Consider the following 10,537-nt stretch of genomic DNA (forward strand, 5'->3'; position numbering starts at 1 on the left):
GCATGTTTAGCGACGGATTTATCTTTAACCGTCGCTAATAGTCGCGACGGAACTAAACAACTGTCGCGACATTATAAATCGGCGACGGTTAAATATGTACCGTCGCTAAATTTAGCGACAGTTAAAGAAAAATTGTCGCATGTTTAAATGTAGCGACGAGTTTTTCAAAGCCGTCGCTAATTTTCACGACAATTTAAAATAAATCGTCGCCGATTTAAAATTAAACCGTCGCCGATTTAAAATTTTGCGACGGTTTAAGTCCACGCCGTTGCTACTTTCAAAAAAAATTCGTTCCCCCATTTTTTTTCATCACTTTCTATAAATACATGCAAATTTCATTCAATTTCTTCCACTTCGCTCCACAACAATTAAAATTTTTCTCACTTACACGATTTTACGACTTTACAACACTTAAATTTTTTATCTCTTACATGATTTTACCACTTCACAACACTTAAAATTTTTATCTCTTACACGATTTTTTTTCCAGTAAAAACCCTAAATAAAGTGACTTATAGGATGAATCTTGGCTAAATTTTACCGTATATTAGAATGTGTTAAAATATAGATAAAATCCATACAAATTTTAGTAATATCCATTGATAATACTACTAGACGCATAATACTGATATGAAATATAACCTATACTTCATTGTTTGGTCAAAAATCTATCAACCCATGTACCGAGTCTGATCTCACCTGGAACAATTTCCACCAACCAGTATAATATGAAATCATTCCTACTTTACCCTCGTCAAACCTAGAAAAATTTACAGAGAAGAAAAAATCGGTGGAGTTGGGGGAAGAGGAATCCGAGCTTATATTGATATTTTGATTTTGTCTGTTAAATGTCTAACATCGATTACATTAATTATTTAAGAGTTGTGTATATAAATTTAGACAATCATCTATTTTTAACCAGATTTTGGATCAAGTTATGTCATATTCAATCTTAATATAATATCAGAACTCAGGCTCATCATTATGTGATGGAATGCTCTATAAATCATCGGATAATATAAATTTCACGTTTCATTTGGTTCATTTTTGAGTGTGAAGATTCTCGTCTTTTTTTCTCGAGAACTGTTCTTTTATATTTTTAAATTTAAAGTAGGGGTTTTTTTTTTCTCGTTTTTACGATGCGTCTGCTGCGTGTTGGGGACTTGGGTCACTCGCTGAGTGCATGCGATATGTAAACTAATCATTATTCATTTTTTACTTTAAAATATATATTTTTGTTTTGTCATTTAACCCCATTGCTGGGCTATTTCCGCTTTATTATCAAATTCCAAAAGATACACTCGATTCTGATTTTTTTCTATTTTTTTTAACTTTTCAATATTTTTGTTTAACCTAAAATTACCTTTACATTCATTTACACCATCAAACCCTTAAACCCTTTTATTTATCGAACATTGAGTTTTTTTTTTAGTTTTTCATTTCTATTTTCAAGCAATATTAGTCATTTCTTATTTTTTTTTTCCATTTATCCAAAATCTACACATTTAAGTTTTAAGTATTTCTCTAAAAACATAATTTTCCGCAAAAAATCTTTTAATATTTAACAATATTACAAAAGTAATATTTGGCTTCATTAAAGAAATATATTTTTAAACACTATAAGAAAATTATATTGACTTTTAGTTTTAAATGTGATTGTTGTGGGCAATAATGCACGCACTTTTAGATAATATTTTCATTATTTGGGAATATATATGAAAGAAACATGCGTCGGCCATATTTACGAGTTAAAAATACAATATTCCCAGTTATTTCAATTTCCAAGGTAGTTATTACCTTAAATTGATTTGTTTATTGCTCTAAAAAATGTTTTATCTTTATTATATATTAAAATAAAAATCATATTATTAAGTTTTTTAAATAATTTTTTTTTAAAAAAAAGTCAATTCATCCATAGCCAAAATATATAAAGAGTGGCTCATTTCAAGAAAATATATGATAAAAATGAAACATCGTCTTAGTTTTACAAAGGTGGGAAGGTGATAAAATGTTTTAATAAACTTGAATTAAATATATGCTATCTATCTATTTATATATTAGTACAAACTCATTATACTAACTAATTTTTCTTCGTGTAATGATAATTTCATATAATACCAAATAAATCATTTATTTAATAGTATATTTAAAATAATGTTGTCATAAATTCAATTATATATAAAATTATCTCAATTTTTTCAGAATTGAGATGACATCATCACTCTTCATCCAAAAGTATAATAAAAACATCACAAGTTTTTATAACAAAATATTCTAAAAATAATCTGCTTTAAATTTTCTACATAAAAATTACTTTTAAAAAATTGAAACATACCCATATATTATGTGCGTAGAGATGCTAATAATATACATAGGGGGCGAAGTATAAATAGGATGAATATGTATTTTTTCAGAAAGGTAAATAATAAAATAAAACCAAATGTGCGATAAAAATACGATCCTCTTGTGAGCACACGAGAGTTAGTAAGATTTGGAATGACGTGAGTTGATATTTTCTGACGTCAAAACATCAATTCTTTTGTAGAGCATATTTTTCACTAAAATATTACGATGTATGTTCTAAAAGTTGGTGTTTGTTGTCATCTTTTTCGAGTCCATGTGAACTTGAATTCATTCTCATTATTGTATCATTACAATTAAAATTATGAAAACAATATGACTTTTTGGGTTTATTTCATCCTACCTATGTGGGCATTGCCCCCATGATAGGATGGATGGTCAAGATTTGTCCATGCATATGTAGGACCCACAATTTTTTTTTGAAATTGTATGTTTGGCAAGATCTTGGCCATCCATCCTCTCATGGGGCAATGCCCACATGGGTAGGATCTCATTAACCTTTTGACTTTTTGTATGTTATTATTATACATTGGATTTTGAAAGTTTCTCCTGCAAAGAAAAAATCCTTAAATAACAACCAAGCAAAAATATATGATGTGGTTATTACGATTGATCTTGAACATGAAATTTTGTCATAAATTTGAAATATTAACGTCAGATAATCGATAATTAATGAACGTTTATACAAATAAATATTTTTCATTATTAAAATTGTATTCCTTTGATTTTCGAACGTTCCAAATTCCTTCCATCTCAATATTTAGGAACTTACACTTTGCCCCCTCAACTTTTCCTATTTGAATATTCCCAACCTCTTCCTTCCCGCATATTTTAACAAACTAAATTTGACAGAACCAAACAACTCAGCACACAAAGAGTAGCTTTCACCCACAGAAATTGCACAAAACCCCTCATCCCAAATCTGTGTTCTAGTCCTCACTACTACTACTCAATGCTGCCGTACACCACCGTGGTAGAGGCGGAAACCACTCTGGGGAGATCGCTCACGGTGGCAGAGTCCCTATGGCTTAGCTACACCGCCTCCAAATCCGACTACTACCTGTACTGCCACAACATCATCTTTCTCTTCGTCGTTTTCTCAATCTTCCCCTTTTACTACCTATTTCTCGAGTATTTCTTCAAGAACACCATCGAACCTTTCAAAATCCAGCCCAAAGTTAAGATTTCTCTCCCCGATTCCCTAAACTGCTACAAATCCGTCATGCGTATGTTCTTCATTGTTGTGGGTCCTCTTCAACTCGTTTCATATCCTACCATTAAGGTATGTCTTTTTTAATATATAATTTAAGAAATGCAAACCATTCTTCCGCCGCCTTGTCAATTTCTTGTTGGGACAAGGGATTGTTTATTTAGTGAAATGCCAAATCATTAAAAATTCGCGGATGTGAGTATTTAAAATTATGGGTTTTGTTTAATGTACGGTTTGATGCTGGCTTTGTTATTATTTTTGTATGTTTTGATTAAAGTTGCAATATTTTTGCATCCCAAGAATGTAAGCATAGCAGTTCTTGGGTCAAGAAATTTATTTTGATTCTTAGTTATCTTCTTCTATTGAATGCAGATGATTGGGATAAGAACAAGCTTGCCATTGCCTTCTTTGTGGGAAATTGCACTACAATTGGTGGTATATTTTATCGTCGAGGACTACGCAAACTATTGGGTCCATAGACTTCTGCATTCCAAATGGGGGTATGATAAGATTCACAAGGTGCACCATGAGTACACTGCTCCAATTGGGTTTGCGGCGCCGTATGCTCATTGGGCTGAGATTTTGATCCTCGGAATTCCCTCTTTTCTAGGACCTGCCATGGTCCCAGGTCATATTATTACCTTCTGGTTATGGATTGCTTTGAGGCAGATAGAGGCCATTGAGACTCACAGTGGGTAAGGCACTTTGCATGCTTGATGCTCATGCTTTAGCGTGAAACCTTTGGGCCTTTGCTCGATTAAGCGTTGTTTTTATCTACTTTCTTTGGTTAATTTGACCAAATGATGTCTAAACAGTGTTTTTTTTGCACTCTTTAGATTTGTTTACTGTTCTGGATTTGAATTTATCCACTGGAAAGTGAACGGGCTTGTGGGATGGGCGGATGAGGTCAATAATAGTGGATTAACTTTGTGAGCGAGGAAAAGGATTAAAAAGGGTTTTTTCCTCTCTCTCTCTGCACTTAATGTTTGGTGTTCCTTTTCTTGTCTGTGCTCTGCACTTCCCCTTTTTCTTAATTGGGTAGTTGATTTGCCAACAGAATCATTTGATAATTTTTAGGCTTAACTGCTCCAACTTTTTGTCAAAGAACACCCGCACATATTTGCCCTGACTCAAAACCAAGATACATGTTTTGGCACATCCGCAGCTATATCACTGGGTAGTTTGATTGGCCTCTACTCCAACTTGGTTCATAATTTCCCTGTATTCCATTTTATTGGATTTTTTTTATTTGTTAAGACAACAGGCATTACGGTAGCAAGGCATCTCTATTTTGTGCATCAACTTGAGTCAATAGATTGTGCGAGTTTTTCAATAGACATGCGGCATACAATGATCCACTGATTACCAATTTTCTATCAAATCGTGTGAGAAGTTAGTGTACGGGTTGGACTTAGAGTGCTCATTTATATTAAAAAAGTCATATCATGTTATTCCTTAAAATTTTTCATCAAATGGTAATTTTTATGGGTGGATATCTTAGATCAGCGATTGTTGTTTGGATATGTAATTGGATCATAGCATATCAACCTTTACCTTATGTAAATTGAAATTATGTATTCATGGGCAGATAATGGCAAATAAGGCAATGCAAGTAGGGTCTATTTTTAATGATTTAAAATAAGGAATTCGGAAAAGAGGCATAACACTTCATGCAATCATTATTTTTTTATTTGAGCTATAGTGTCATGATGTTAGCTTTGAAAGTGCACCAATTAAAGCCATAAATCAATCAACTCTGTTGGAGAAGGTGGAAATGGAACTGTAGATGAAATGGACAGAAGACATTCTTGAAATAATAAAAAGGTGAAACTGATTTAAGACTAGCAAAAAAGTGAGGTTGGTTCAGTTTACTGCATAAGCTGATGTTGGTATTTGGAATGTGCTTATCATAGAATGTTTGTTGGAAGCAGTTAAAGGATCAGTTTCGATTTTGTTTGATATTATAATCGAGTTAGAGTGTACTGTGACAACTATTTATACTTATTAATGAAGATTAATACGAGAATGAAAGAATTATTTGGGCCAAAATATAATCAATGAGGAATTTACAATCATCCACTAGCTAAAATGTACAGAAATCTAGCTACAATTTTCAAACCTGTTTTCCACATGCATGAAGTAATATCGACATCAACAGCAATATCAAGATACCGAAGCAGCAGGAAAATGCGTTTTGATTATCAGAGTCCATTAAACTTGTTATTAAATAGTGTGTCCTGCGTATCGTGGTACCTCTCCAGGTCCGTGTTAGGTTCTCTTTTCTTAGGTCTTTTTTATTTTGTCCTGATATCGTGTAAAACATGGATGACTTAGTTTGCAATTGTCTGTGCTTAAAAGTATTCTGCCATCTGATTATGATTTTATATCCTGAAAACTTCGAACTTCACATATTTAAGCTGTCAAACCATTATTCAACCCCATTAATGTTGTGCACAGAATCCAAAATGTTTGAAGTTTAAAAACTCTTGTCGAACACAGTTCAGTTTGTATAATGTTTGATGGTTTATTCTTCGTAATGACTCTGATTGTTGCAAATTTTACATTTGTAAATAAAATACTTCTTTGAGGAGCAAAGCTTGTAGTTCAATGAAGAAAAGAACGACCATCCATGTATCTGAGATGACATTAATTTCGATATTTGTTGCATTTGCTCACGGATAAGCAATATGTTTCCTCTGCCTGCTTTGTCCCTGAATACATTTTAATCCATTGTTGACAAGAAGTGATATAGATTCCATTCTGATTAATATGTTTGTGACAATAATTCAGGTACGACTTCCCTTGGACTCCAACAAAATATATTCCTTTTTATGGTGGTGCGGATTACCACGATTACCATCATTATGTCGGCGGGCAAAGCCAGAGTAATTTTGCATCAGTGTTTACGTATTGTGATTACATTTATGGCACTGACAAGGTGATTATTTGAATAATTTGTCATTGTTATTACAAGATTATTTTGGGTTCCAAATGTAGTCATTTATGAAGGTCTATTTTTTGTTTTAAAAAAAATCTCAGGGATACCGTTATCAAAAGAAAGTCCTCCAGCAGGTAAATAACCTTAGCATGTTTTGATCATGTTTCTTTCACCTCTTAAGCCTTCTTCTTGCCAAACAAGACAGTAGTCGACACACAATTCAGTAGATTTTTGTAAAGAAAATTTACTTTCGGTCTTGCAGTTAAGGGAAGGACTGAAAAGCAACAGCATGAAGAACGGAAATTTGCAGGACCAATCAGCTCAAGCTAGTAAACTCGATTAAGTGTGGTTTCAAAAACTGGCTGAAAGTTTATCTCGAAGTGTTGGAGATGTTTTAGTCTTGTGGGAAGGTTAAAATGTTGCTGTTTGGGACTATAACTGTATTAGTTGAGAGGGGAATTTGTGTTCAAACAAAATTTTCTAAACGAATCCAATCTGTTGTCATTGTTAATTCTGCAGGCACTTTGGTTGATTCGTACTTCTGTTTTTCTAGTCCAAGTATGACTATTTATGCATTGTTCCATAGTATGTCCGACTGTGTCAACTGGCGAGTTTTTAAAATACTATTTAATTGTGTCTTAAAAGTTGTCTGTCTTGAACGCTAGTGACAGCAGATTTATGTCAAATGTTGCAGTAAAAATTACATCAAAATGTTCTGAAAAAAATATCTCCTAAAAAATTGAGTTAAAGTTACGATTGTTTCTCTCATACAATCTGCCAAAATGTTCAAGGCCCAAACCCATTCCAAGCTTCAATATATTATAAGAGAATACCATTTAAAAAAATAATAAAAATCCAAATTATGGTCAAATTATCGATTCTATTTATGTGCTTTCAAAAGGATCACCTCCATTCCTATTTATTGACTACTTTATCAACCTTTCATTTTTCTACGAGGCCATACTCCAATGTTATTCACTCCGATTGAGCTTTTTTTATTATTATTATTTTATATAAAACATTTCATAAACTGACTCAGATGATTTGTGATGCAAATTTTTTTTGTCAACTTGTAATCAACAAGCTTGACCAAAATATACCCCCAAAGAATTGGATACTCGATCAGTGTACTATAAAAACTCGAACTCGAACTCGAACTCCAACTCGATTAAGATGCTCAATGGAATCATATTTGCGAAACTCCAAGAATGAATTTCCGATTTATATGAACACTGAGGGTCACCAACATGCCAAAATTATTAATTTTATTCATTCTTGAATCCCTTATGTTTCCATTATTACCAAAACAATTTGCATGTATTGATTGCCTGGTTTCCATTATTACTTGAAAATGCCCATACACTACACTTACAACTTCAATCATATGCCATAGTTATTATAACTATTGAGTACATAAGTACAATATATGGGCATGTATTATAATTGAAAAGGGCTTTGCTTTCCCATGCTGCAGCTGCACAATTATTTGTACTCTTTTTATTATGCTAAATAATACATATTAAATTTTATTGTGGGGAGATGGCGTTTTAGTTATTTAAATTTGGGGTAAAAATATATGTTGAAAGTTTTAACAAGAAATAAAATATTTATATATATCACTTGGGGTTTTTGTACTTCATATTATGGAGTATAAAAGTCACCCACTCTTAGAAATACAACCCACAGATTTGTATCCTTGAATTGTATAATTTCGTCAAGGTGGTTTCAAAAGTTATTTAACAATTTGTCATTATTTCTTAGGCCTTTAGGTTTCTTTTTCTAAGCATCTTAGGGAGAATTATTGTCGTCTATATATGCTCTCTGTACCCATTAATTCCATACATATCGTATCATTGCATCTACCAATCCGGCTCTATTGTCTCTGTTTTTAGCCATGTTAATTTGTTTATTCTTTCTTCAAAAATAAGTGTTACAACATATGATTATTACTTATACATGTAGTTTTGATATATTGTAAATTTATTATGTCCAGCAATGAGATGACACTCATCTTTTGGATATTTTGGAAAGATTTCGTCACATTCAATAAATGAGTCTCATATCACGACAATAACAAAGTGTGTGCAATATCTTATCTTGTATTTAAGAGCATGATTGAATATTTGAAATATGAAAATTAACTTATTAAAATGATGAGTGCATCAAACTGGAAAAATAGGTAAAAGAAACTTTTAGCATCTAGGAAAAAGTTATCAAACACCCATGATTGTAAAGGATTTAAATATATATACTTAAAATTAAAGGGGAAAAAAAAGAGATCATGTGGACTAGAATTTACTATGGCTATGTTTGGTAGATAAGATTAGCCCATGATAAGTTAACAATCATCATATATCCAATGTTTGGTTGGTTTTTTGATCAAATATATGGGCCCGTGAAATAAGAAAAAGCTCACACTATAGCTATAATTTGTTGGACAAACAATACTGATAATTTAGGTGTGATAATTTATCCCATTTATTGATTAAAATAAATTTTACCATAATACCCTTTCTCTCTCCTTCATCACCAACAATACTGATAATTGGACTCAGATGCCATGCTAATGTATTTGCGTCTCAAATCGAACAGCTCCTGTTCCCTTTAATTTATATTTTCAGACTGATGTTATTTCCAAACTAAAAACGGCTAATCTAAATAATTTTTTCAAGGATTTCGATTATATTTTCTAATAAATATATTTACATTAATTTTAATAAATATAAATTATAATTATAAATATTTAATCATTTATCAAATTATTTTAAGAATATTTATAATTATTTTAAAAAACAATAATATCGTAATTATTACTAAATTATATTTAACATTCACGTTCAAAATATTATTGCTATTTTAATTATTAAAGTAAATTCATATTTACAAATTTATTTCTAATAAATATATTTAAATTAATTTTAATAAATGTAAATTATAATTATAAATATTTAATTATCTATCCAATTATTTTAAGAATATATAATTAACACTTGGGGCATTTTGATCATTGTAACAAAATTTACAAAATTAATACATCATTTTAAAATCATACCAAACACCATGTTATTTATCCAAGCATACTATTAATCCATATATCTTATTTTTTAATCACTCTAATTACTAATCATTTACTTATCCTATCACACGTACCAAACATAGCCTATAAGAATTAATTACTTTAATCAGTCAAGACATGATTTAATACACTACCGACATGGAATTTTTTTTAAATAAGAATTAATTACTTTAATAAGAATTAATTACTTTAATCAGTCAAGACATGATTAATTACTATATAATTACTTTAATAGATTAAAAATCAACAAGAGACCAACATGACCATCTACCGACATGGAATTTTTTTAAAAAAATTAAAATATGATTTAATTAATATTTCAAATAAAAAGTATGAGAAAACAACAACAAAAATCTTTGATATCGACGCAAAATAAAATACACTACTTTTTATAGTGTCCGTAATATTGGACTTTACAGGATGAGATGAATGGTGTATGCTTTGTTCCGATGGTAACCATTCCTAGCTAATTAGAATTTTTATGTGAATGGGACAATCATGTGATTATTAATTGATTTTATTTGTCAATATAACACTGAAATCAATTTATATATATAGTCTTCCTACGTACTTTAACTAATTACATGAAAATATAAATTAGCGATATGAAAAAAAAATACAATATTTTTGTATTCCTTTTTAATTTGGTTAAAATTAAATGATCAATTAATAAGTTGCTGATATTCAACGATGTAAATATATACTGATCGGACATGTATTACCCATCGGACTAGTACTCAAAAGGGTACTTTGTACACTAAATCTCCACAATTCTTGTTACTGGGGAACAAATACTATTTATGCCTATTTTCCCAGAAAAAAAAGTCTGGAAATTTTATTTGAAATTTCTGAAATTCGTACTCTTTGAGTCTAAACTAAACCACATCAAAATATCACTATTAAAACATGTATTGATTAATCATTAATTTGTGTATCACGTTATAAAACATAG

The 10,537-nt window shown here is 30.8% G+C and overlaps 1 protein-coding gene across 2 annotated transcripts; it reads left to right on the top strand.

The window, feature by feature from the left end:
* Nucleotides 1-3,196: 3,196 nt before the first annotated feature.
* Nucleotides 3,197-7,212, top strand: LOC140834612 (methylsterol monooxygenase 1-1-like). Of its 2 annotated transcripts, XR_012118738.1 has the most exons (6): nucleotides 3,197-3,643; nucleotides 3,944-4,266; nucleotides 6,362-6,509; nucleotides 6,611-6,643; nucleotides 6,772-6,911; nucleotides 7,096-7,212. XR_012118738.1 is itself a non-coding variant. In XM_073199624.1 (5 exons), the coding sequence occupies exons 1-5, from the start codon at nucleotides 3,314-3,316 to the stop codon at nucleotides 6,850-6,852; spliced, it is 915 nt and encodes a 304-aa protein (XP_073055725.1). In that variant the 5' UTR covers nucleotides 3,197-3,313; the 3' UTR covers nucleotides 6,853-7,043. The 2 variants fall into 2 exon arrangements, 1 of the variants encoding a protein (XP_073055725.1); XM_073199624.1 differs by lacking the exon at nucleotides 7,096-7,212 and having other exon boundaries at nucleotides 6,772-7,043.
* The last annotated feature ends 3,325 nt before the right edge of the window (nucleotides 7,213-10,537 follow it).

Source organism: Primulina eburnea, chromosome 6 (assembly GCF_022965805.1).
Source record: "Primulina eburnea isolate SZY01 chromosome 6, ASM2296580v1, whole genome shotgun sequence".
Classification (NCBI taxonomy): domain Eukaryota; kingdom Viridiplantae; phylum Streptophyta; class Magnoliopsida; order Lamiales; family Gesneriaceae; genus Primulina; species Primulina eburnea.

What these genes read in the sequence shown, in the direction of transcription:
- LOC140834612 (XM_073199624.1), top strand. Translation starts at nt 3,314, where the DNA reads ATGCTGCCGTACACCACCGTGGTAGAGGCGGAAACCACTCTGGGGAGA. An exon ending in TTTCATATCCTACCATTAAG is followed by an intron (nt 3,644 to 3,943) that starts GTATGTCTTTTT and finishes TATTGAATGCAG; the next exon opens with ATGATTGGGATAAGAACAAG. An exon ending in ACATTTATGGCACTGACAAG is followed by an intron (nt 6,510 to 6,610) that starts GTGATTATTTGA and finishes AAAAAATCTCAG; the next exon opens with GGATACCGTTATCAAAAGAA.